This window comes from Bos indicus, chromosome X (genome assembly GCF_029378745.1).
Source record: "Bos indicus isolate NIAB-ARS_2022 breed Sahiwal x Tharparkar chromosome X, NIAB-ARS_B.indTharparkar_mat_pri_1.0, whole genome shotgun sequence".
Taxonomy (NCBI): domain Eukaryota; kingdom Metazoa; phylum Chordata; class Mammalia; order Artiodactyla; family Bovidae; genus Bos; species Bos indicus.
Genome location: NC_091789.1, coordinates 60,872,282 through 60,899,531, shown reverse-complemented (window position 1 = coordinate 60,899,531; position 27,250 = coordinate 60,872,282). Strand labels below are relative to the sequence as shown.

Below are 27,250 nucleotides of genomic sequence, written 5' to 3'. Positions count from 1 at the left end.
ATTGGATAGCATCACCGACTCGATGGACTTGAGTTTGAGCAAGCTCCAGGAGTTGGTGATGGACAGGGAAGCCTGGCATGCTGCAGTCCATGGCGTCGCAAAGAGTCGGACACGACTGAGCGACTGAACTGAACTGCCCTGTTCATGAATCAGAAGATTCAACATAGTAAGGATTTCCGTTTTCCTCAGGTTAATGTACAGGCCTTAAACAATTCCTATCAACATTCTAGCAATTTTTTTTAGATATTGGCAAGTTTATCCCTGTTGGCTCAGCTGTTAAAAATCCACCTGCCAATGCAGGAATTTGATCCCTGGGTTGAGAAGATCCCCTAGAGAAGGAAATGGCACCCCACTCCAGTGTTCTTGCCTGGAAAATTCCATGGACAGAGGAGCCTGGAAGGCTACAGTCTGAGGGGTCCCAAGAGTTGGTCACAACTTTGCGATTAAACCACCACCATTCTGAAATGTATACGTAAAGTCAAACAATATTGAAAAAAATAATAAAGTAGGAGGTATCACTATAACAAATTTTAAAACATTATAGAGCTATAGTAATCAAGACTGTATGATGTGGCAAAGAGACAGACACGTGGATCATTCAGTCAGAACAGAGAACGCTGAAACATGCCTACACAAGTACAGCATACTCATTTTATATTATAGTTCAGTGGAGCTGAAGCAATGGGATATCCATAGTTTAAAAAATTAACTTCAACCTAAACCTCACACTAAATACAAAAATTACCTCAAAATGGATCATGGACTTGAATGTAAAATATAACTAAAAAACTTTGGGAGAACATCTTTGAGACCTGGGGCTTAAGGGTCAATTAGACATAAGAACAAAAGCACAATCTAAAGAATTAAGAAAAGAATGAATTGGACATCATCAAAATCAAAAGCTTTTGCTCTATGAAAAATCCTATTAATAAGATGAAAAGACAAGCCACAGACTGGTAGAAAAATATTTGCAAACTACATATGTGACAAAGAACTTGGATCGAGAATATATAAAGAACTATCACAATTTAACAGGTAAAAAACAAAAAACCCCAAACAATACAATTATAAAATGGGCAAAGGATTTCCAACAACATGGATGGAATTTGAGGGTATTATGCTAAATTAAATAAGTCAGATGGAGAAAGACAAACACTGTATGATTTAACTTATATGTGAAACATAAACAAACAAACAAAATAAATTAACACAGACTTCCCTGGTGGTCCAGTGGTTAAGAATCTGGCCTTCCACTGCAAAGAACATGGGTTTGATCCTTGGTTGGGGAACTAAGACCCTTTATGTCATGTGTTGCAGCAAAAAAAGAACAAATGAAACTATAAACAAACACATAGAAACAGAAAACAGAGTAGTGGTTACAGGAAGGGAACAGGTGGAGGGAGGGCAAAATGGGCAAAAGGAGTCAACTGCATGGTGACAGAAGTGAGATTTTGGGGGGTGAGCATGCTACCATATATGCAGAAATAAAATGTGGTACATGCGAAACGTACAATGTTATGAACCAATTACCTCAATAATCTTTTTTATTTCAAAGAAAATGGGACTACAAGCAATAAATGCTGGAGAGGGTGTGGAGAAAAGGGAACCCTCTTACACTGTTGGTGGGAATGCAAACTAGTACAGCCACTATGGAGAACAGTGTGGAGTTTCCTTAAAAAACTGGAAATAGAACTGCCTTATGACACAGCAATCCCACTGCTGGGCATACACACTGAGGAAACCAGAATTAAAAGAGACACGTGTACCCCAATGTTCATCGCAGCACTGTTTATAATAGCCATGACATGGAAGCAACCTAGATGTCCATCAGCAGATGAATGGATAAGAAAGCTGTGGTACATATACACAATGGAGTATTACTCAGCCATTAAAAAGAATACATTTGAATCAGTTCTAATGAGGTGGATAAAACTGGAGCCTATTATACAGAGTGCAGTAAGCCAGAAAGAAAAACATCAATACAGTATACTAACGCATATATATGGAATTTAGAAAGATGGTAATGATAACCCTGTATGCGAGACAGCAAAAGAGACACAGATGTATAGAACAGTCTTTTGGACTCTGTGGGAGAGGGAGAGGGTGGGATGACTTGGGAGAATGGCATTGAAACATGTATAATATCATATAAGAAACAAATCACCAGTCTAGGTTCGATGCAGGATACAGGATGCTCGGGGCTGGTGCACTGGGACGACCCAGAGGGATGGTATGGGGAGGGAGGAGGGATGGGGTTCAGGATTGTGAACACGTGTACACCCGTGGCAGCTGCATGTTGATGTATGGCAAAACCAATACAATATTGTAAAGTAATTAGCCTCCAATTAAAATAAATAAATTTAAATAAAAAAAAAGAAAATGGGAAAAGGACATGAGGAGACATTTCACTGAAAAAGACATAGGGATGGAAAATAAACACATAAAAAGATACTGACCATCATTAGCTATTAGAGAAATGCAAATAAAACCACAATAAGATAATGCTGCAGTGAAAAGGAAAAAAGAGGAACGAGTTTTTTCTTTTCCTTTCCTGAGATCAAAGGAGATAAAGGGAACAATGAGTGAGCCTGGTCATTCCTACTTTTTACTTTAACTGTTCCTAATCTGTAGTCTGTAACAAAGTTTGTTTTTCTGCCCCTAACTCTGCATGAGCTATATATTGCACCTATTATCCTTTGACTCTGTGCTAATTACATCATGTATCTGGTTATGATACACAGCACTCTTCGCAGATCACCCCTGGTAGTTTTTCTCTTTTTGCATTACAGAAAGAAGGCTGCAGGGTTACAGAACTGCATGACTCAATTACTGGGCTACCTGACACCAACCTATGACTCTTTTTGAAATGATGCAAGAGGAAGAAGAGTCAGTCAGTTCAGTTCAGTCTCTCAGTCGTGTCCAACTCTTTGCAACCCATGAACCACAGCATGCCAGGCCTCCCTGTCCATCACCAACTCCCAGAGTCCACCCAAACCCACGTCCACTGAGTCAGTGATGCCATCCAACCATTTCATCCTCAGTTGTCCCCTTCTCCTCCTGCCCTCAATCTTTCCCAGCATCAGGCTGTTTTCCAATGAGTCAGCTCTTCGCATCAAGTGGCCAAAGTATTGGAGTTTCAGCTTCAGCATCAGTCCTACCAATGAACACCCAGGACTGGACTGGTTGGATCTCCTTGCAGTCCAATGGACTCTCGAGAGTCTTCTCCAACACCACAGTTCAAAAGCATCAATTCTTCAGCACTCAGCTTTCTTTATAGTCCAACTCTCACATCCACACATGACCAGTGGAAAAACCATAGCCTTGACTAGACGGACCTTTGTTGGCAAAGTAATGTCTCTGCTTTTTAATATGCTGTTAGGTTGGTTCATAACTTTCCTTCCAAGTAGTAAGCATCTTTTAATTTCATGGCTGCAATCAATCACCATCTGCAGTGATTTTGGAGCCCAGAAAAATAAAGTAAGCCACTGTTTCCACGGTTTCCCCATCTATTTGCCATGAAGTGATGGGACCGGATGCCATGATCTTCGTTTTCTGAATGTTGAGCTTTAAGCCAACTTTTTCACTCTCCTCTTTCACTTTCATCAAGAGGCTGTTTAGTTCCTCTTCACTTTCTGCCATAAGGGTTGTGTCATCTGCATATCTGAGGTTATTGATATTTCTCCCGGCAATCTTGATTCTGGCTTATGCTTCTTCCAGCCCAGCATTTCTCATAATGTACTCTGCATATAAGTTAAATAAGCAGGGTGACAATATATAGCCTTGATGTCCTCCTTTTCCTATTTGGAACCAGTCTGTAGTTCCATGTCCAGTTCTAACTGTTTATTCCTGACCTGCATACAGGTGTCTCAAGAGGCAGGTCAGGTGGTCTGGTATTCCCATCTCTTTCAGAATTTTCCACAGTTTATTGTGATCCACACAGTCAAATGCTTTGGCATAGTCAATAAAGCAGAAATAGATGTTGTTCTGGAACTCTCTTGCTTTTTCCATGATCCAGCAGATGTTGGCAATTTGATCTCTGATTCCTCTGCCTTTTGGTTGTTCAAAACCAGCTTGAACAACCTGGAAATTCACAGTTCACATATTGCTGAAGCCTGGCTTGGAGAATTTTAAGCATTACCTTACTAGCGTGTGAGATGAGTGCAATTGTGCAGTAGTTTGAGCATTCTTTGGCATTGCCTTTCTTTGGGATTGGAATGAAAACTGACCTTTTCCAGTCCTGTGGGCATTGCTGAGTTTTCCAAATTTGTCAGCATCATCTTTCAGGATTCGAAATAGCTCAACTGTAATTCCATCACCTCCACTAGCTTTGTTCGTAGTGATGCTCCTAAGGCCCACTTGACTTCACGTTCCAGGATGTTTGGCTCTAAGTGATCACACCATCGTGATTATCTGGGTCGTGAAGATCTTTTTTGTACAGTTCTTCTGTGTATTCTTGCCACCTCTTCTTAATATCTTCTGCTTCTGCTGCTGCTGCTGCTGCAGCTGCTGCTAAGTCGCTTCAGTCGTGTCCAACTCTGTGCGACCCCATAGATGACAGCCCACCAGGCTCCCCCGTCCCTGGGATTCTCCAGGCAAGAACAATGGAGTGGGTTGCCATTTCCTTCTCCAATGCATGAAAGTGAAAGGTGAAAGTGAAGTCGCTCAGTCATGTCTGACTCTTCACGACCCCATGGACTGCAGCCCACCAGGCTCCTCCATCCATGGGATTTTCCAGGCAAGAGTACTGGAGTGGTGTGCCATTGCCTTCTCCGCTGCTTCTATTAGGTCCATTCCATTTCTGTCCTTTATTTAGCCCATCTTTGCATGAAATGTTCCCTTGGTATCTCTAATTTTTTTAAAGAGATCCCTAATCTTTCCCATTCTATTGTTTTCCTCTATTTCTTTGCATTGATCACTGAGGAAGGCTTTCTTATCTCTCCTTGCTATTCTTTGGAACTCCGAATTCAAATGGGTGTATCTTTCCTTTTCTCCTTTGCTTTTCATTTTCCTTTTTTCACAGCTATTTGTAAGGCCTCCTCAGGCAGCCATTTTGCTTTTCTTGGGAATGGTCTTGATTCCTATCTCCTGTACAATGTCCAAACCTCCGTCCATAGTTCATCAGGTACTCTATCAGATCTAGTCCCTTAAATCTATTTCTCATTTGCACTGTATAGTCATAAGGGATTTGATTTAAGTCATACCTGAATGGTCTAGTGGTTTTCTCCACTTACTTCAATTTAAGTCTGAATTTGGCAATAAGGAGTTCATGATCTGAGCTACAGTGAGCTCCCGGTCTTATTTTTGCTGACTGTATAGAGCTTCTCCATCTTTGGCTGCAAAGAATATAATCAATCTGATTTCTGTGTCGACCATCTGGTGATGTCCATATGTAGAGTCTTCTCTTGTGTTGTTGGAAGAAGGTGTTTGCTATGACCAGTGCGTTTTCTTGGCAGAACTCTATCAGCCTTTGCCCTGCTTCTTTCTGTACTCCAAGGCCAAATTTGCCTTTTACTCCAGGTATTTCTTGACTTCCTAGTTTTGCATTCCAGTCCCCTATAATGAAAAGGACATCTTTTTTGGGTGTTAGTTCTAGAAAGTCTTATAGGTCTTCACAGAACCATTCAACTTCAGCTTCTTCAGCATTACTGATCAGGGCATAGACTTGGATTACTGTAATATTGAATGGTTTGCCTTGGAAACGAACAGACATCATTCTGTCATTTTTGAGATTGCATCCAAGTACTGCATTTCGGACTCTTTTGTTGAGTATGGAAGAAGAATACAAGAGCCTTATACCTTTGTTCCTCATCACCAAGCCCTGACTGCAAGCCTTCCTAGACTCCTCATGGAAGGAGGGGGACACAGTTCTTAAGGCATAAGCCTTCTGTATCTCCCCTCTGCCAGTTGAGGATTAAAGTCGTCTTTCTGTTTCCTCCAAACTCTCCATAATTTTTTATTTGGCTTTGGTCGGCAGAGAAAACCAAGATTTTGACTGCAACAATATCAATATGCAAGAATGGATAAAATAAAAAACAATGACAACAGTGGCAAGGATGCAAAGAAACCAGATCTCTCATATACTGATGGGAGTGTAAAATTCTATGCAGCCACTCTGGAAAAATTTCTTTAAAAACTAAATATACACTTGCCACATGCATGCATGCTAAGTCACTTCAGTCATATCGGACTTTTTGCAACATTATGGACTTTAGGCCTCGAGGCTCCTCTGTCCATGGGGATTCTCCAGTCAAGAATACTGGAGTGGGTTGCCTTGCCCTTCTCCAGGGGATTTTCCCAACCCAGGGATCAAACCTGCATCTACTGCGGCTCCTGCATTGCAGGCAGATTCTTTGTCACTGAGCCACTAGGTCTGCCCACACTTACCATATGACCCAGAAACGACTTTCCTGGGCATATATCTCAGACAAATGAAAGTTGTGCTCAGTTGCTCAGTGGTGTCTGACTCTTTGCAACTCCCTGCACTATAGCCCGCCAGGTTCCTCGGTCCATGGGATTATCCAGGAAAGAATATTGGAAAGTTGTGTGTGCTAAAGTCACTTCAGTCATGTTGCACTCTTTGCGACCCTATGAACCATAGCCCGCCAGGCTCCTCTGTCCATGGAATTCAACAGGCAAGAATACTGGAATAGGTTGTTCTGTCCCCCTTCAGGGGATCTTCCCAACCCAGGGATCATACCAGAGTCTCCTGCATTACAGGTGAATTCTTTACCGCTGAAACTCCAGGGAAGCCCACTGGAAAGTTGTCTACCCAAATTCTATACACAGATGTTTATAATAGTTTTATCTGTAACAGCCCCAAAATGCAAATAACCAAAATGTCCCTAATTAGGTGAATGGTTAAACAAACTGTACTATATCCATAGCATGAAACACTCCTCACCAACAAAAAAGAACAGACTATTGATACATGTATCAACTTGGATAGATCACAAGGTCATTGAACAAAGCAGAAAAAATTGAAAAAATCACACTTTATGACTTCATTTACATAAAATTCTCAAAAGGACAAAATTATAGAGTAGGAAAACAAATTCATATTTGGCAGGGGTTATGTATGATGGGGGTGTTAGGTGTGCCTATGAAGGGTGGCTCTCTAGTGAAGGAATATTTCTACATCTTGGTTGCAATCATGGTTGCACAAATCCACACAAGTGATAAATAACATAGACCTGTACATATACAACATTCCAGTGTCATTTTCCTAGTTTTTTGTATTGTAGTATAATTATATAAAATGTAATGATTGGACTAAACAGGATGAAGAGTATGTGGAGCATTTCTGTACTGTTTTTGCAACTTCTTGGGAATCATTCGTTATGTATCATAAGTTAAAAAATAAACCACTTATAAAGCAAGTAACTCAGAAAACAAGAGTGTGGAAGCTAAAACCCAAGGAGCAAGTAAATACAATGTTATAATAATAGCCTATAATAACATGCAGTTTTATGAAGAGATATTTTAAATAGGGAAGATTTGTATAAGCCAGTGATATACAATACCAAGATCACTTTTATCTGTAGGATTAAAACATGTGCTAAAAAATATTAGAGCCACAGATTAAAATGTCTCACCTTAAACCAGCCAACTGGCTATTATGAATTGCTTGCAATTAGTCACATAAACAATGAAAAAATTCTGCAAAGAATTAAAAAATAATTTGCAAAGTATCTTCAGGCTAGTTGTTCAAACTTTATCTAGTAAGTGGTGGGAATGAAGAAGTTTCATAATGGATAAGCCAGAACCTATTCCTACAACTGTCATACAGTTAATTGATTTGTGTATGCCCTGTGTAGGATGTCCTCAAGTTTGTTTCACTACAGAATACATTCATTTTCAGCTGTGCTAGGAAAAGAATATTTGCACTGAGTGAAATGTTTAGTGATAATTAGAAAGGAGCAAATAGGGGAAACCTGCCTCTCCCTCCTTGGACACAAAATGATAACCCCTAGCCATATGAAGCTATTTAAATTTTTTAAAATTAAAATCTAATTTAAAATGTAGTTCCCAGATACATTTCAAGTGTTCAATGTGACTAATGGCTACCATATCAGAACAGCTTAGATATAGAACTTTTCCATCATCACAAAAAGTTCTGTTGGACAGTGTTGCTCTAGAGCATGAAAAACATGTCATTTCCCCACAATCATGGGTAGTGTTACAGCCCAAATAGCTCTGACAGAAATTAGTATTGCATTATCTGAGGTTTTCATTTACACACAATTTTATCTTCAGCAATACTGAGCAATATGTTGCAGTGGTTAAGTGCTAGGGTTTTAGGGTAGAATAGCACTGGATTACCATTTTAGCTCCAACCTTTGCCAAGTTGTGTGACCTCAAGCATGCTATTTTGCTTCTCTGTGCCTGTATTCTCCCTTTTTTTTTTTTTTTAAAGGTGGGGGCTCAGGAATAATGGAAACTCCCTCAAAGAGTTGTTGCGAAAGACTAAATGAGAAAAGCGCAATACCTGACACATGTGATCTGTAAATATTATTCTTGAAGTCCAGACGATGGATTTGGCTTGTTCTAGGACTTTGCCAACAAAGGTCCATCTAGTCAAGGCTATGGTTTTTCCAGTGGTCATGTATGGATGTGAGAGTTGGACTGTGAAGAAAGCTGAGCACTGAAGAATCGATGCTTTTGAACTGTGGTGTTGGAGAAGACTCCTGAGAGTCCCTTGGCCTGCAAGGAGATCCAACCAATCTATTCTAAAGGAGATCAGTCCTGGGTGTTCTTTGGAAGGAATGATGCTAAAGCTGAAACTCCGGTACTTTGGCCACCTCATGTGAAGAGTTGACTCATTGGAAAAGACTCTGATGTTGGGAGAGATTGGGGGCAGGAGGAGAAGGGGACGACAGAGGATGAGATGGCTGGATGGCATCACTGACTCAATGGACGTGAGTCTGAGTGAACTCTGGGAGCTGGTGATGGACAGGGAGGCCTGGTGTGCTGCGATTCATGGGGTCACAAAGAGTCAGACACGACTGAGCGACTGAACTGAACTGAGGACCTAGACTCTAGATGACCAGTAGAAAAGGGAATATTCAATTGTACAAGTAGCAAGGGAGTCCATCCCTAACAGGGCCCCCCTTTGACTCTTGATAAATAAACAGTAACCACTCTGTTCCTCCATACTTGGGGACAGTAACGAAAGAGAAGACATCTTCTCCCTTAGAGATCTATTTGTCTTGCAGCTTTCAAAAAGTTGAAGAATATCTTACCCTTGTCCTTAAAGGATTCATAATTGAAGTTAACCACCCGGTCATATCAAATAATTTAAAAGCACAACACACCATCTATAAAAGGTTACCCAAACAAGTCACTCAGTAGTAGGGGCACTTGGAGTTTGTCTCCAGCTGTTTCTGGCAATCAAATCCAATTTTTTGATTTATTATTATAGTAAAATGTTACTATACCCAATCCTTTGTGAGTACCACACAACAAGCCTACTGTACCTCTGAAATCAACTGGATATTTATTGAACACCTACTAAATACAGGACACTTTCACTATACACCAGCCATTAGCAAGCTACATCTGGCAAGTAAAATTAGGTCCACTTTGTATTTTCCTTATGGTAAGGAAGGTATGAATGACTTTTACATTTTTTCACCTGTTGGAAGAACTGCCTTCACCCACTAATACCAAACACCAAATGGCCCTGGACATTAGCTTTTGCTCCAGACTTGATAATGTTTCTTAATTAATTCAACCTAAAATTACAAGACAAAAGAGCACTTATATGTGAAACTTATACAGTAGGAAAGTCATTTCAACAACTAACACTGTTTGAATCATAAGTGATGCCAACACGCTTTATACACTTTCCGTGCTGTTACAAATCAAAACAACAAAATCACAATGAGATACCACTTTGCACCCACTAGAATGGCTGTAATAAAAAAAAATAGACATTAAAGATGTGGAGGAGAATATACATTGTTAATGGGAGGGGAAAATATACAGACACTTTGGTAAATTCTGGCAGTTCCTCACAAATTCAAACACAGAATTCCATATGGCCCAGCAATTCTACTCCTAGATAGGTACCAAGAGAAACGAAAGCATATATCTGCACAGAAACATGTACATGAATGTTTACAGCAGTATTACTCATAATAACCAAAAGGCAGAAGCCAACCAACTGATGAGTGGATAAGTGAAATATGGAAAGCCATACAGCAAAATATTATTTAGCCATTAAAATGAAGTATTGATACATACTACAATTTGGAAAAACTTCAGAAACCTTATGCTAAGTGAAAGAAGCTAAACACAAAAGATTTTTGTATGATTCATACACACTGGCAATAAAAATTAATGAAGTACTGGTACATGCTACAATATGGAGGAACCTCAAAAATATGCTAAGTGCAAGAAGCCAGGCACAAAAGACCACTTCTTACTTGATTTAATTCAGATGAAATGCCCAGAATATGCAAATTTATAGAGACAGAAAATAGATCAGTGGTTACCTGGAGTTGGGAGTGGGAATGAGGATTAATTGTAAATAAATGAGTATGAGGGATTTAGGAGGGAAGTGAAAATGTTCTAAAACATTATGATTATGGTTGCATCATTCAGTAAAGTTACTAAAAATATTGAACTATACACTTGAAATGGGTGAATTTTTTGATATGAAAAATATATCCTAATAAAGTTATTAAAAATAGGAAAGGAAGAGTAGGGGAAACTGGGTGAGGGGTGCACAGAAATTCTGCATTATCTTCCCAACTTTTCTATAAACCTTACACTATTCTGAAATTTAACTAAAAAATAACAAGAATATGTTTGTGCATTCATACCTATCTGTGTGAAAAGACATTTATAAAGATAAAATGTGTAAAATCTCATTATAGATGAGCATTAACATGAACATTTGAAACTATTTTGACAACAGAGAATACTATTAGCCCCAAATAAAATGTTACCTCCCAAAAAGAATTTCATTATTCTCATTAGTTGTCCTGCATTACCTAAAATAAATGCTCAATTATTATTACTTTGAATTTTATCAATAAACATTTGCTAAAATTTGTTTTCTCCTTTGTCATATAAGTACCTACACATTATCCTCGATTTTGTTTTTTGGCCCACAGAGCCTAAAATATTTACTATCTGGTTCTTTACAGAACTGTGTTCTACACTATTACAGGATAAATATAATCAGTCTCCTTCTTGAGTGTATTGTTATCATTACCTAGTTTTGGCATAATGCCCTTAGTATATTAGTCGCTCAGTCCTGTCCGACTCTTTGTAACCCCATGTCCGGCGAACTCTGGAGGCAAAAATACTGGAATGGGTAGCCACTCCCTTCTCCACGGGATCTTCCTGATCTAACCACGGTTTCCTGCATTGCAGGCAGATTCTTTACCATCTGAGCCTCCAGGGAAGCCCGTCCTTAGTATAGATCCTATAATTTTGCCTTTTGACTCACAAAGTCTAAAGATATTTATGTAGCTCTTCACAGAAAAGTTGCCAAGCCCTGTTCTACACTGTAACAGGGTAAATATAATCAGTCTCTTTCTTGAGTATATTCTTATCATAACTTAGCTGTGGTATGATGCCAGTCTGGATATCCCCTATAAAGGATAAGCCGTGCATTTCTTCTGCTGTGGCACTATTTAGGATTCCCATAAATAGAAACACTACTAGATTAATAGTCTAGCAAAACTTCGATGTCACCTTTATTATCATGATATTAAAGAGTCAACACTATAGACAGTGTCAAGATGACCCTCAAGTTGTTATGTCACCACGCCATGGACTCCGTGAGATCTCTTAGATATCAAGTGGCTCCTATGGCATCACACCCTGCCTTTGGCATCACCCTGGCACATCACCTTAGTGTCATATGCCATCACTGTTGTGGCAGAATTCTGCCCTAATGCCACTCCACCGAAATGTCAGCATAATTAACCCCTATTTCCTTCCAATCCTTTGGCAGCGGCAGGAGCGATGGGGAGGGTGGCCACAGGCACTGGTTCGAGCTCAGGAGGTAATACTCAGCTGCTACCGTTTTCCCTTCCGCTTACCACTGCAGATCAGGGCCCCCAGGACAGGACTTTTTGGCTCCCATAACTCTCTTGCCATGACCCCGCACCCATTTCGCGTCACTGACTTAGTGTCCCAACAGCGACCACCCACCCCGGTTCTACACGAAGCCGCTCCCCATACCTGACTCCATTCTCCAGCTGTCATCCTGGGCCAATTCCACCGGCCACTTGACTACGGAGGCTGCAAGGGACCCTGGGACTCGTAGTTCCGCGCCGCTAGGGTCAGAGTCGGGGAGAGTGGCGAAGGCGCCTCCCTGCCCGGAACTGCGCTCAGACTGCAACTCCCAGAGGCGCCCTGCGATGGGAAAAGCAAAGGAAGAAGAGAGGATGGTGATTGGTGGAGCTCTACGGGCTCTTTTGATTAGCGCTCGGAGCCTGCGAAGTGAGGAGGTGGTGGATCTGGCTGCACCGAGATCCTGGGAAAGCGAAATGGAGGGGTGTGTGTCTAACCTAATGATCTGCAACCTGGCCTACAGCGGGAAGCTGGAGGAGTTAAAGGAGAGGATCCTGGCGGATAAGTCCCTGGCCACTAGGACTGACCAGGTAAAGCAGCGCTGGACCCTCTCCGCAGGCGGCGGCGGCGGCGGCGGCGGCGGAGACAACGTGGCTGCACAGCCCTGCCCAGTCCAGGGGGAGGCCGGTTCCGAGAGGGCGGGATTCCCGCCCGCGCCTCCCCATCCTTACCCCTGGGTCACCTCAGGACTCGGGATAGAGCGGCCCAATCTAGCCCCGCAAACTGCCAATGTTTCCCCCCCTCCCCCTTTGGCCCGGTACTTAGCTTGCTGTATTTTGGATATTTCTAGAACGTTTAGCTCATTTCTCAGAAATGCCCAATCTTTGAGGCATCTGTGAGAAGGAAAGTTTTTGGATTTTTGAAATGGATTTCTTTGCTTTTATTAGTGATTTTATTCGAGGCAACATGTGTAACTGAACGCCTCTTCTGTGTCAGGCAGTTACTGGAAGGAGCAGACGTGGATAAAATAATCCCAAATCACTTCCGATTCTAATTGTGGTATTCTTCGGGAGAGAAGTTGACGTGGTGCTTTCAGAACATATCATGGAAGGACCTGATTTAATCTGGCTTAGGAAAGCCGAATGTTGTAAACCTAAAGACTTTGCAAAGGAGGGAAGATTGACTGTATCTTGAACAATGAGTGAGGTTTCCCTGGAGGATGAATGGGCAGTTTAGGCAGAAGCGAAACAAAAGAGAGTGGACCTTGGGAATGTTTCTTTCTGCTCTCCTACTTAAAGAATCCTCATGCTTTCACCCTGAGTTTCTAGAAAGGTTCATGGTGCCCTCAGTAAGCCAACAAACATTTATAGATTGCTTCCTGTTTGACAGGCACAGTGCTAAGCACTAGCAAGATAATGTCACATAATTAAAAATCTCCATTTTGTGTCTTTGGGAAGAGAATTAGAAGTCGGGAGGCTTCTCTGGAACTTTCCTTTGCTGCTCAACCTGAAAAATCCCTTTGCCTAGTTTGCCTTTAGTTTGGTCTGGTAATGTTTAATACTTTAGATTTAATTTAACAAAATTAAATTAAGATTTAATAATACTTCTAACCATTCTTCATCAAGTCAATGGCATAAAAAAGGGAGAAACTATTCAGGATCAAAAGACTTAAGAAACAACTGTTGGAACTTGTGGATCTTGTATGGATCCTGATTGAAAACAAGCTAACTGCAAAAAGACATTTGGGATACTGTTGCGGAAATCTGAATACAGATTGGGTATTTGATGTTATAAAGGAGTTAGAGTTAATTTTAATCAGTGTAATAGCTATGTAGTAAAGTATTTTTATGGAGAAGGAAATGGCAGCACAGTATTTTTGCCTGGGAAATCCCATGGACAAAGGAGTCTGGCAGGCTACAGTCCATGGGGGTCACAAAAGAGTTGGACAGGACTTACGGACTAAACAACAACAGAGTGCTTTTTAGACACTCAAATATTTAGGGATGAAAAGTCATGATATTTAAGATTCGTTTTTTAAAATCTCTTTAAGAAAAAAAAACAGATGAAGCAAATATAAGAAAACATTTGTACAATGTAAGTGATTGGCCTATTTTTATATGAATTTGAAATTTTTGTAATAAAGCTTATAATACTATTTTCTTTTACCCAGAGCTAAGAAATATAGCAGTCACTGCAAAAAAAAAAAAAGAGCGAGAAATTCTTATTGAGAAACATGACTAACTTCTTTCTAGCTTATTTTTTTTTAAATAATGTTGCTTTCTAATTCTGTGTGTGGTATGTTTTTAAAATGGCTGTATAGGGAATCTCAACTAGTTTTATGAACATTTCCTTTCCATAAGATTCACTTGTTCTTTCTAGAGCATCTAGAAAATTCAGATGTGTCCTAATTTCACCATTTACTAGCTATGTGACCTTGGACAAGCTGCTTACCTTGAGGAATCTTAGTTCCCTGATCTGTAAAATGGGGATAATATATACTGTATAGGATCATGGGGATTACAGGAGATGATAGACATAAAATTTTTAGCACAGTGCCTGACATAAAAATATGTATGTAGTTAAAGCTCTATTTCTGCCAAAGCACTGAAGTAAGTTTTTTGCTCTATTGCTTTCATGGGTCTATTCTACCCAGAATTACCTACATTCATCAATGTATTCTCCACATGGTACTAAAACCTTAGGCTCTCTTATATAGGTAATGTAGTTTAAGGTTACCTACCTGAGGATCCAGTCCTCTCCATTTCTTGTTTCCAAACCGTATGTTCACTGGCTCAGGATTAATATGTTCTGCTTTCTCGTCTTAGTTCTTTTATTTCTTTTCAAGAATGTTGATCTTACTGCTTCTCTGTTTCCCGTGTAGGACAGCAGAACGGCGTTGCATTGGGCATGCTCAGCTGGACATACAGAAATTGTTGAATTCTTGCTGCAACTTGGAGTGCCCGTGAATGATAAAGATGATGTGAGTACTAGGCGGAGTTGATAAATTCCCTGTTATCTTTAGAGTCCAGACTGGTGTTTACTGAAGCCCAAGAATTAAAGCCACAAACAAATTTTAACCTTTATGACTAGGAAGTTGCAGCATGGCGCCAGTGACCAAATACAGGACTGGTGGTTGCATTATTTCAGAATGTTCATTTTGCCACTCATAGCCTGTAATTTAAGGTAAGCCTGCAGATCAAGGCTTATTGCAATGACCTCTAAGAGACTACAAACCCTTTTTTATTATGTTAAAAACTTTTTGGTGAATAGTGCCTAGATATTAGAATGAGGGCCTAGAACCTTTTTTGTTATATAGAGATTTAGTGCAATGGTATTGGTTATATTAGAGTAAGACTTCTTGCAGGAGACCCCGGTTCGATTCCTGGGTTGAGAAGATCTGCTGGAGAAGGGATAGGCTACCCTCTCCAGTATTCTTGGGCTTCCCTTATGGCTCAGCTGATAAAGAATCTGCCTGCAATGCAGGAGACCCGGGTTCTATCCCCTGGAGAAGGGAACGGCTATCCACTCCAGTATTCTGGCCTGGAGAATTCCATGGACTGTATAGTCCATGGGGTCGCAAAGAGTTGGACTCAACTGAGTGACTTTCACTTTCTGAAGAATAGGGTGAAAACTTTGTAAACAGGTTCCTTTTCAAGGATGCTTGAGGAAGTAATATTCATAATGGCAAAAAAAGAAAAATAATGGAGGAATAGTTGAGTACAGTATGTATATCCACATAATTGTATGCAGCCAATAAAGTTATGATTCCAAATGACAGAAAAATTCCTACAACATGATGGTAAGTGGAAATTGTGGAAAATACAACTCAACGAAGCTTAATATCCTACGATCCCTATTTAAAAACACATTAGACTTAGGTAGTCTCCATGTTACAGAATTATGGATGCTTTTCTTTTGTATGTATCTGATTTCCAAATATCCTGCAGTGCTTAATGAGGGAAAGAATATATTTTCTTAAAACCATTCATACACAGCTTTGTAAACCCTGTCTTAATGTTAGCGTTAATCCCTGTGACTTTTCTCCCTGGTTTGTGTTCTGTCCACCTCTTTTATAGGCAGGTTGGTCTCCTCTTCATATTGCTGCTTCTGCTGGCCGAGATGAGATTGTCAAAGCCCTTCTGGGAAAAGGTGCTCAAGTGAATGCTGTCAATCAAAATGGCTGTACTCCCCTACATTATGCAGCTTCCAAAAACAGGCATGAGGTAGGGTTCCATTCCTAGGCTTCTTGAGTTTTAAACCTCTACGCAAACACAAATATTAACAGATATCTGCACTGTTTTCTTTTACATCTTCTCAGATTGCTGTCATGTTACTGGAAGGTGGAGCTAATCCAGACGCTAAGGACCATTATGAGGCCACAGCAATGCACCGCGCAGCAGCCAAGGGTAACTTGAAGATGATTCATATTCTTCTGTACTACAAAGCTTCCACAAACATCCAAGACACTGAGGGTAACACTCCTCTGTAAGTGATGAATAGCAGTCATTTGTATTCTACCTGACATTAGCCCTCTTGCACTAATTCTTACACACCATTTTTTTAAATTCTGCTTATAATACATCTTTATGGCCAAACAAAAATTGAAAGTACACAAAAGTATAAAGATAAAAATTCAAAGTGCCTATCGTCTTGCCACCCGGAAATAACCACTGACAGCATTTTAATGTATTTCCTCCCTGTCTTTCATATGTAAATATGCATACTTTACCTATGCTTTTTTTTTTGTAAAATTGGAACCATATTGTGTATGTAGTTTCATATATTGTGCTTTTTACCTCATAGTGTAATCATTTTCCAATGTTAATAAATATTTGATTTTGAATGCCTATACACAACACTATTTTATGCCAGAATTTAATAATTCCTCTATTCCTGTATATTTAAGCTTTTTTGAGTTTTCCACTATTATAAATAATGCTACATTGATCAAACGTTATACGAAAACCTTTGGCCGTATTGCTGATTAGTATCTTAGTGTAGAACTAGAATTGCTGGGTCAACAGATACACATTTTAAAACAGTTGCTGTATATTCCAAAATTACTTCCAGAGGAGTTGTATTATTGCCTCCTCCCAACAGCAGTTTGAGAGTGCCTATTGCCCCTTTCCAACACAAAAATATCCTTTTCTTATAGGGAAAATGGTGTTTCAGAGTTGTAACTTGCATTTTCTTACTATCAAGGAAGCTAAACATTTTTAGTGCCTATGACTATATTTCTTCTCTAAATTATAGCTTTCTATATCCCTTTCTCTGTTTCCTTTTGGAAAATTAATTTATTTTTACTGATTTGTTTGCATAGCCTTGACATAGTACAAATATTAACCTTCTTCCGTGCTAGTTGAAAATATTTTTCCCAGTTTGTCTTTAAATTTTATTTTTTTGAAATGACAGAAGTTTTCAACTTCTATATAGTCAGATCTATTAATCTTCCCTCATAGCTAGAAAGTGCTTCCTCACCCTGAAGTTAGATATTCACCTGTATTTTGGGGCTTCCTGGTGGCCTAGATGGTAAAGAATCTGCCTGCAATGCGAGAGACCCAGGTTCAGTCCCTGGGTCAGGAAGATCCCCTGGAGAAGGGAATGGCTACCCACTCCAGTATTCTTGCCTGGAGAATTCCATGGACAGAGGAGCCTGGCAGGCTACATTCCGTGGGGTTGAAAGAGTCGGACACAACATAGCAACCAATATATTTTCACACGCTATAATCGAGAACTCAGGCATTTTCATTGCAGATCCAGTCTCTTTATATTTATTGGGCTTCCCTGGTGGCACAAACGGTTAAGAATCTGCCTATAATGCAGAAGACCCAGGTTTGATCCCTGAGTTGGGAAGATCCCCTGGAGAAGGAAATGACAGTCACTCCAGTATTCTTGCCTGGGAAATCCCATGGACAGAGGAGCATGGTGGGCTATAGTCCACGGGGTAACAGAGAGTCAGACACAACTGAGTGACTAACACTTATTATACTATGTACACTTAAGTCACCTGTATTTTATTGCTGTTTTACGAAAAAAACATTGTATTGGTTTGGTTTAACTTTTTTTATTTATTTACTTTAATTAGAGGCTAATTACAGTATTGTATTGGTTTTGCCATACATCAACATCAATCCGCCACAGGTGTACACGTGTTCCCAATCCTGAACCCCCCTCCCACCTCCCTCCCCATCCCATCCCTCTGGGTCATCCCAGTGTACCAGCCCCAAGCATCCTGTAGTTACTGCTTTTCATTTAACTCACATGCATCTGGCACTGATTATGTATGATCTGAAGCCATCCTCTACCTTGATATTTCTTCTACAGTACTTGGCCACTTTTATTCCTTATTAAATGGTGACTTTTTTGAACCAGAAAATCTATGAGTCTTCTTTTTAGTCCAGAGTAAGATTCAGTGTTGTTTTCTTAACTCTTTGTTTTAAAATTTTTCTCTGTAGTTCTGTGTGGCTTTATTTAGAAAAACATGCATGTTCTAGCCCTTTTCTCCAAATAAGAAAGGGAGGGTGGCCTGGAGGAAATTTAGGAGTCACAGGCAGTGTTGGGTCCTGGGAAGAGCCAAAGATTAAGGAATAGTTAGATGCTATTTGCTGTATCCAAAATCAGCCACTTAACAGCTATATTAAATATTTGTATTAAATAACTTGGAGAAGTTACTTAAGTTTCCTGAGTCTAATTTTCTTATCTGTAATATGAGATATGTAAAATTCCTTCCTCTCTAAGGTTAAATAAAATAACATGTTAAGTGTATAGTACTCTACCTGGTAAACTGTTAAGTGCCTCACAAGGTCCCCACCTCTACCCCTGCCCAACTCACTGCTCAGCCATGTTGTCATCATATACAAAGACTTTAACCTCTGTCACAATTTCAACTGTAAAATGGTGATAATAATACCTTGCTAACTTACAGAGTGCCTATAACAATCATATGATATAAAAAATTTTATAGACTGCTTTTCCAATATTTAAACCACACAAGTTGCTATTAGCAGATTATATATAGAGGTTTTTCTGAATTCTAATCCAGAATTATTGTATGTGTTTGGTGTAACCTACTAATCTCCATAAATTGAGGGCATTGTTCCTTAGGCTGGCATTTAGATCACTTTTGTTGTAGTAGGGTCAGAATTGTTATTTATGATCTGAGATTATAAAGCTATATTCCACTGAATTTTAACTTATATACACTCTTCTCCATGGAAATAGATTTTCCTTTCAAGATTAAATAACTTTCCAACATCACACGACCATATGCAGTTTAGACTACCTGTCAGGGACTCCTAAACATTACATAGAATTGGAAATGATTAATCAATCTCTGTGGTCCTTGATTTCAGACACTTAGCCTGTGATGAAGAGAGAGTGGAAGAAGCAAAATTGCTGGTGTCCCAAGGAGCAAGCATTTACATTGAGAATAAAGAAGAAAAAACACCCCTGCAAGTGGCCAAAGGTGGGCTGGGTTTAATACTCAAGAGAATGGTGGAAAGCTAAGCAGCTTGGATTTAGTCTTACTTTGTTTTGTGGCTGTCCCCTAATGTACTGGTAACTAATGTACTTGTGCACAAGACATCATCTATGAATGATGAAGTTTTTTCATCTCCCAAGTCTTGTAAACATGTTTACTATTGTTCCTGCTGAGTTATTTGTTCTTAGCTTATAACTTGCTTTCCAGGCATTGAACAACTGTTGACATTGTTCTACTCTAATATATTATTCTGTATTGAATTTTGGTTACGTCTGTGCAAGTGATTCTGTGGCTATTGTGAGTCTTAAGCACCCTATCACACACCCTCTATCCCCCTTTGAGGCAGAACAACCCCAGGAGCACCAGGCCAATTGTTCTGCTAAATGTTTCTAGGTAGATTCTAGAATGTTCCTCCATACAGTTAAAACACATCATAACTCATTTTTCAAGATCACTCAGAAGCCTATGCCACATATTTCTGTTTTTTCCGACAATACGGTTTAATTTGTTTTTGTTATCGGAAGAATACTTACATCTTGTGAGGACCAAGTTTTCGATTCGGGGATGCTGTCCAAGTTTGGCATTCAAGTACCAGTGTCTTTTTTAATGAGCTATTTCCCTCCAAAGTAAATTTAAAAAGAAAATTTTAAAGTACCTATATTAAATCACACCATATTGAAAAGAATGTCAAGTTTGTTACCATGATGTATAACAAAAATGAATTTTTATTTGTATTTCAGCAGCTAAAAGAATAAAATGCTGAATCTCCTGATTCTTCTTTCAAATCAGTTAGATACTCACTTAAGCCTTTAAAGGCTTTATAAAGATACTTTCTTAATTTTTGGTAACTCTAAAGTCAGTAAAATTAGTGAAGCTTGAACTGCAGCTAAAATATGTAAAAATCTTCTGAATTGCTAATTCAATTGGAGCAACAGAAAATTAATAAGTATAAACTTGATCTCAATTTAGGGAAACATTTTAAATGATTCAGTTCAGTTCAGTTCAGTCTCTCAGTCGTGTCCGACTCTGCGACCCCATGAATCACAGCATGCCAGGCCTCCCTGTCCATCACCAACTCCCAGAGTTCACTCAAACTCATGTCCATTGAGTCGGAGATGCCATCCAGCCATCTCATCCTCTGTCATCCCCTTCTCCTCCTGCCCCCAATCCCTCCCAGCATCACAGTCTTTTCCAATGAGTCAACTCTTCGCATGAGGTGGCCAAAGTACTGAGAGTTTCAGCTTTAGCATCATTCCTTCCAAAGAACACCCAGGGCTGATCTCCTTTAGAATGGACTGGTTGGATCTCCTTGCAGTCCAAGGGACTCTCAAGAGTCTTCTCCAACACCACAGTTCAAAAGCATCAATTCTTCGGCGCTCAGCCTTCCTCACAGTCCAACTCTCACATCCATACATGACCACAGGAAAAACCATAGCCTTGACTAGACGGACCTTTGTTGGCAAAGTGATATCTCTGCTTTTGAATATGCTATCTAGGTTGGTCATAACTTTCATTCCAAGGAGTAAGCGTCTTTTAATTTCATGGCTGCAGTCACCATCTGCAGTGACTTTGGAGCCCCAAAAAATAAAGTCTGACACTGTTTCCACTGTTTCCCCATCTATTTGCCATGAAGTGATGGGACCAGATGTCATGATCTTCGTTTTCTGAATGTTGAGCTTTAAGCCAACTTTTTCACTCTCCTCTTTCACTTTCATCAAGAGGCTTTTGAGTTCCTCTTCACTTTCTGCCATAAGGGTGGTGTCATCTGCATATCTAAGGTTCTTGATATTTCTCCCAGCAATCTTGATTCCAGCTTGTGCTTCTTCCAGCCCAGAGTTTCTCATGATGTACTCTGCATATAAGTTAAATAAGCAGGGTGACAGTATACAGCCTTGAAGTACTCCTTTTCCTATTTGGAACCAGTCTGGTGTTTAAATGATTACTAGCCATAAAATCTAATGAACTCCAAGTGACTCTTCTAATTATTTTTATTTGAATTTTATGCTGCAAATAGTGCTTGAAATAAGTAATCCAAATGAGTCCACAACCTTCAATTAATTTGGGGTCAGAAACTTAATGAATGGTATCTAAAATGGGTTTTGTAAACATAAATGTGTTGTTGATATGCAAAACCCTTTTACGTAAGTATTTTGAGTGCTGAGCTTTACAATTATTAATCAGGGAAGCATATTCTTATAGAACTAGACTTTGTTTATTGAATGCTAGAGATAGAATTGATGATGGGAAATAATTTCTTTCTAACGTTTTTTAGCGTGATCACAGAGTAAAGTTGTATCTAATAGAGCCTGTTAGGACTGAAGGTATTCATAAGTGCTGAGTCTTTTTGTCTGAGTTAGTAGGTTTTATGAATGTAAAAGAAAACTCATCTTAATTCTTTAATAAACAATACGGATGAAACCAAGCCTCATGTAATTTGTATGCCTTTGGCATTTTATTCTATTTTATTTTTTTGCCTGCATCGTGTGACACATGGGACCTTAGTTCCCTGACCAGGGATCCAACCTGCATCCCCTACATTGGAACTGTGGAGTCTTAACCATTGGACCACCAGGGAACTCCCTATTGGCATTTTAAATGAAGTGGCTTAACATTTCAATCACTAAAACTGAGGGTATTGATGGCTTCAGATATTGATCAGATTGTTTCATGTTCCCTATAGGAAACCCAGTAGAGATTAAGCTGATTCAAGTTCAGCAGGTTTTACAGTTACGTTCAAAATGAACTCAGTGATGACAATTTTAACTGTAGAGCTTAACTGAGAATATAATATGGAAACAATAGATAAACAAAAGAGTGGAAAAATTACATTCGTATTTATTGGAGGGAGTCTGCGATATCAGTGTGGTTCTTTGAGATTCAAGATAATTGTACATTTTACTTCATCATCTCTGACTTAACAATTTAGCTGACCCTAGTGTTTTGATGCCCCAATATAACTATACCAGCTACACTGAATTTATTACATGGCAGTGTCTTCTGCTTTTTGTTTCCATATCCTGTTACACGATCAAGCCCCCAGGTTCTTCTGTTAGCAAGTTTGATATAGTATGGGAGCTCCTCACTTTGAGGTGTATGACTATAACTTCACAGTTGTACTGACTACCTAAATTTGAATGCAGACATTTTAATGTGCATTTTTCTGGCAAGAGGGTTCTGTAGCTTTCGTCAGATTCTCAAAGGGATGTATGACTTCTAAAAAGGTTAAGAATACTTGGTTGAGGGGAAGGATGGGAAGAAGGGATAGTTAGGGAGTTTGGGATGGACACTGCTTCCCTGATGGCTCAAAAGAATCCGCCTGCAGTGCAGGAGACGTGGGTTCAATCCCTGGTTTGGGAAGATCCCCTGGAGAAGGGCACATCAACCCCACTCCAGTATTCTTGCCTGGAGAATCCCACGGGGAGAGGAGCCTGGCAGGCTGCAGTTCATGGAGTTGCAAAAGAGTCGGACATTGGATAACTAACAAGGACCTACTGTATAGGACAGGGAACTCCACTCGATGTGGCAGCCTGGATGGGAAGGGAGTTTGGGGGAGAATGGATACATGTATATATATTGCTGAGTCCCTTTGCTGTCCATCTGAAACTATCACTACATTGTTAATTAGCTAAACTCTAATACAAAATAGAAAGTTTAATTAAAAGGAATCCCCAGTTGAGAGAAAGAAATACTGAATCAATTATCAGCAGACATAGGTTCTCCAAAAGTAGAATACCACACTTTATAATTTTTTACATCCATTCTCTATTGTAGCCATTAAGCGGGCAGAAATCATCTCCATTTTACAGATGATCAAACACCAAGAGCTAGAACTACAACTAACACTAAATTTCCTGGATCCTGATCCTGAAAGAAAATTATTCATTTTCTTTCCGCCTCTACTCAAAAAACAGTGGGCCAAATGGAAGGTACTGTGACATTTTGACAATAATCCATTACTTGTAATACCCACCCACTGAAGCTGAAGCTTCAATACTTTGACCACCTGGTACGAAGAGCTGACTCACTGGAAAAGACCCTGATGCTGGGAAAGACTGAGGGCAGGAGGAGAAGAGGGTGACAGGATGAGATGGTTGGGTGGCATCATCAACACAATGGACACAAATTTGAACAAACTCTGGGAGATGGAGGACAGGGAAACCTGGCATGGTGCAATCCATGGGGTCACAAAGAGTCGGACACGACTTAGCAACTGAACATATACACACGCACACACACCAAACCCTGTGCTTTTCTTTACATTGGTGGACTTGTGGGGTGATTTATTTTCTTGTTTCCCAGAACCTTCATTATCATCTCTGAATTATTTTTGGTTTTTAAACCAAAGCTTCAAAGAAAAGTGGGATTATTGAGTCTTTAGATTGGTTTGAACCTTTTATGACACCCCATAACCTGTTTAATAGGCTTCCCTGGTAGCTCAGCTGGTGAAGAATCTGCCTGCTATGCAGGAGACTGCCGGGAGCCGGTGAGGCATTCCACTCGTGACAAAGGTCATGAGGAAGGAGGCTCGGCATACGCAAAGGCGGGATCGAGCCTCAGGAGTCCGCCCGGATATTCTCGAGCATCTACCCCCCAAAAAACCAGAGTCTGCCTACTTTATTGCTTTGTGCTCTCACGTCTGACTTTACTGGGGGCTGTCCCCTACCACCATCTCGCTCTCTCTGTCAAAGAGTTAACTTACAGCTCCCATTAATAAAGTTCCTGGGCAATTAGGAGTGTTTAAATCCAAACCCCTCAGATGGCTCTCTAACTCGCCTGACAAGTTTACCCGGACTCCCACAGCTATGCATACGATTGTTTACAGTCTCCCAGCCTCCAGAGGCATGGGAAGCTTAAGATATTCAAATAGCTTAGAGCCTCTCAGAGAGTTAGAAACTTTCAGAATAAGACTAGTAAAGGATTTCATTGATGAGCCAATGCTTGCTGCCAAGTTTTCACATCCCCTGAATTGTATCCTTGAATATGTATTAATTAATAGTTGGTATGTAGAAAAAATAAGTAGTGACCTTGGTGTTAGTAACTTTAGACCCTTAAGGTAATAAATTCTTTGCTTTGTTGTAAACCCATTACACATCCGCCCTATAGGAATGCAATTTTATCTTTGGAAGATGGCGCCAAACCTTAAAATAATTACTCTTAGAGAAAATAAGTCTTTGTTGATAAGTCCTTGTCAAGAGTCATAAAATGTTAGTAGGCCTTCTGGCCAGAAGATGATGTAAATCACCTAAACCATTTGTATACGATAAATTTGCAGGAAAGAAACCCTGGTTTTTGATAAGGATCAAAAACTGCTGACTTTGCATCCCGTATTATCCTCTATGTGTAACTTAGGGTATATAAGCCCCTGTTAAAAATAAAGCTACGGGCTCAAAGTGGGGCGGGACGTTGGAGTGAGCGGGTGGGCCTGGGCGGCACGGCGCCTGTGTGTTTCCGGCTCCGCTGCTAAAAAATTAAAAAAAAAAAAAATAAATAAATAAAGCTACGGGCCTTGCTCACCAGCGCTTGGTCTCCCCATGTCATTCTTTTCACATTCTGGCTGAAGTCTCCATCTGGAGCGCAAAACCCACCATGCTTACTAATTATGCCTGGGCTTCTAAGACCCACTCGAGAAGGTGTCTAGGGTGAGGCACCTTCCGCTATTCGAGAGGGCGCCTGCGGCCTACGTAAGTGGTGCAAACTTCTTGTCTTGAAGTTTTATTGGTCTCCCGCGTAAACCAAGCTACTCAACCTCTTTTCTCCACTGAATTTTCCTACTGAGCTATCCTCATTCTATTATTCTTTATATCTCTAATTAGCATATAAATAGTCGCCTAAGCCGTCTCTCCTTCGAATACCCTGGATCAGCCGGGGCTGGACCTCTGCAGGAGACCTGGGTTCAATCCCTGGGTCAGGAAGATCCCCTAGAGAAGGGATAGGCAACCTGCTGCAGACCTGAATGGGTCACAGAGCCAGCAGCATGACAGCACATGACAATATTTGGAAAATAAGTATTTGGAAAATAAGATGCCAGAAGGCCAAGGGCACTGAAAACAGAGATCCAAAGATATTACTTCTGATTAACCTCACCTACTTCCCAACCTTGCCCAGCTAGGGTTTCTGCATGGGCAAAGTGTACTCATATCCTTAAAGCAGGACCATACCCTCCATTGCTGGCAAACTCATTATGTTAATTTCAAGTCAGCTCCCAGACTATCAAGATCATTTTGAGTCATACAGCAGAGTATCCATGCACCCCAGGATACATGATTTTATTAAATGTGCCTTGGATTCTGGGCATCTGCAATTTATCTAAAACTGGACACTGTGTGTGTATAAGCATTTTTCTAAGGAGAGGGGTCCAGAGTTTTCAGTGTTTTCTCAAAGTGATCCATAGCCTAGAAAAAAGGTAAAAAACCACTAATCTATCTATCAACATTTTGATTAGAAATGAAGACACTAAGTCGTGTCTGACTCTTTGCCAGGCTCTTCTGTCCATGCAATTTCCCAGGCAAGAATACTGGAGTGGGTTGCCATGCCCTTCTTCAGGGGATCCTCCCATTTTGATCAGAGAAATACTAACAAGAACAGAACTCTAGGAAGTAGCCGAAATAGCTCAGTTGGGAGAGCATTACACTGAAGAACAGAACTCTATTAGACCACCAAGAGTCCCTGCCTTCCTGCTCAGCACCAATTCATCGAAAATTTGGGAGTGGTGTTGTTAACTATTACATAAGTCTCTTTTCTTGTAATTTGCCTCTATCATAAAAGTAGAAGGGAAGGTGAATTTCAGCTACTTTGGCATTCTGGACACTGCTGGTATTTGGTTTTTAAGATCTAAATATTAGGTCATTCTTAAGACCTTCATCATTTTGCTTCCTGAACCCATCAGACACTATATGTCATAATATTATAGTCTGAACAGAATTACAGAATCTTCAAAAATCCCTGCAAATGGCTGAAAATTAACACATCACAGAAAATATATAAGTAAAAACTTGCTATCTCTTCTCTCCATGACTCTGGACAAGTGTAATGTTAATTTCAATGTCTGTCTACCCTAAAATCTTCTGAGACTCTATCTCCATTAGTATATAGGTATGATCTATATATACAGTTTCTCAGCTTCCTCTACATGAAAACCTAGATGTGATAAGTTAAAGATTCATTTCTTTATTTAAAAAGGCTTCACTTAGAAGGAAGTAAGACACACAGAAAAGTACACACAGTATGGTCCTTTTTATATGAAGGTCAAGAGAAGACAAAGCTAATCTCTAATGATGAAAAATAAATCAATGGTTGCCTGGGTCCAGGGTGATCGTGAGAGTGCACAAAGGGGCACAGAAAACATTTTGGGATGATGGAAATGTTCTATTTAGATTACCATGGTGCTTTCATGAGTGTACTGCTGGCTCAGTGGCAAAGAACCTGCCTGCAGTGCAGAAGCTACAGGAGACACAGGTTTGATCCTGGGGTCGGGAAGATCCCCTGGAGGAGGAAATGGCAACCCACTCCAGTATTCTTGCCTGGGAAATCCTATGGACAGAGGAGCCTGGGGGAGCCCACCAGGCTCCTCTGTCCATGGGGTGGCAAAGAGTCAGATGCGACTGAATCAAGTGAGCATGTATGCAGGCATTCGTAAGTGTACACATCTGTCAAAACACATCAAAACACTTGAAATAGGTGCAGTTTATTATACATAAAGTTAAAACCAATAAAATTATTCATAAAAGATTTACCTTAGGCTCA

At 40.1% G+C, this 27,250-nt stretch overlaps 2 protein-coding genes across 4 annotated transcripts in view; one reads left to right on the top strand and one right to left on the bottom strand.

Annotated features, from left to right (window-relative positions):
• ATG4A (autophagy related 4A cysteine peptidase) overlaps positions 1–12,700 on the bottom strand; it is a 78,859-nt gene extending 66,159 nt beyond the window's left edge. Inside the window, exons 1-2 of one of the 2 annotated variants that reach the window (XM_070783767.1) lie at positions 12,615–12,700; positions 12,196–12,369 (exon numbers count right to left, since the gene is read on the bottom strand). In XM_070783767.1, coding sequence (XP_070639868.1) covers positions 12,196–12,205 — 10 coding nt within the window. In that variant the 5' untranslated portion in view covers positions 12,206–12,369; positions 12,615–12,700. The remainder of the gene's footprint in view (positions 1–12,195; positions 12,370–12,614) is intronic. The other variant, XM_070783766.1, reaches the window with a different exon arrangement.
• On the top strand, positions 12,402–21,929 carry PSMD10 (proteasome 26S subunit, non-ATPase 10). 2 transcript variants are annotated; one of them, XM_019955841.2, is made up of 5 exons: positions 12,402–12,617; positions 14,909–15,007; positions 16,104–16,250; positions 16,346–16,512; positions 19,380–21,929. In XM_019955841.2, the coding sequence occupies exons 1-5, from the start codon at positions 12,402–12,404 to the stop codon at positions 19,531–19,533; spliced, it is 783 nt and encodes a 260-aa protein (XP_019811400.1). In that variant the 3' UTR covers positions 19,534–21,929. The 2 variants fall into 2 exon arrangements, with proteins under 2 accessions (XP_019811400.1, XP_019811401.2); XM_019955842.2 differs by having other exon boundaries at positions 12,403–12,617; positions 16,346–16,433.
• Positions 21,930–27,250: the final 5,321 nt, after the last annotated feature.

Bases quoted from the DNA above. Each gene is read 5' to 3' on its own strand.
- PSMD10 (XM_019955841.2), top strand. From the start codon at position 12,402: ATGGTGATTGGTGGAGCTCTACGGGCTCTTTTGATTAGCGCTCGGAGC. The intron at 16,251-16,345 runs GTAGGGTTCCAT...ACATCTTCTCAG, and splicing joins CTTCCAAAAACAGGCATGAG to ATTGCTGTCATGTTACTGGA. The intron at 16,513-19,379 runs GTAAGTGATGAA...CCTTGATTTCAG, and splicing joins ACTGAGGGTAACACTCCTCT to ACACTTAGCCTGTGATGAAG.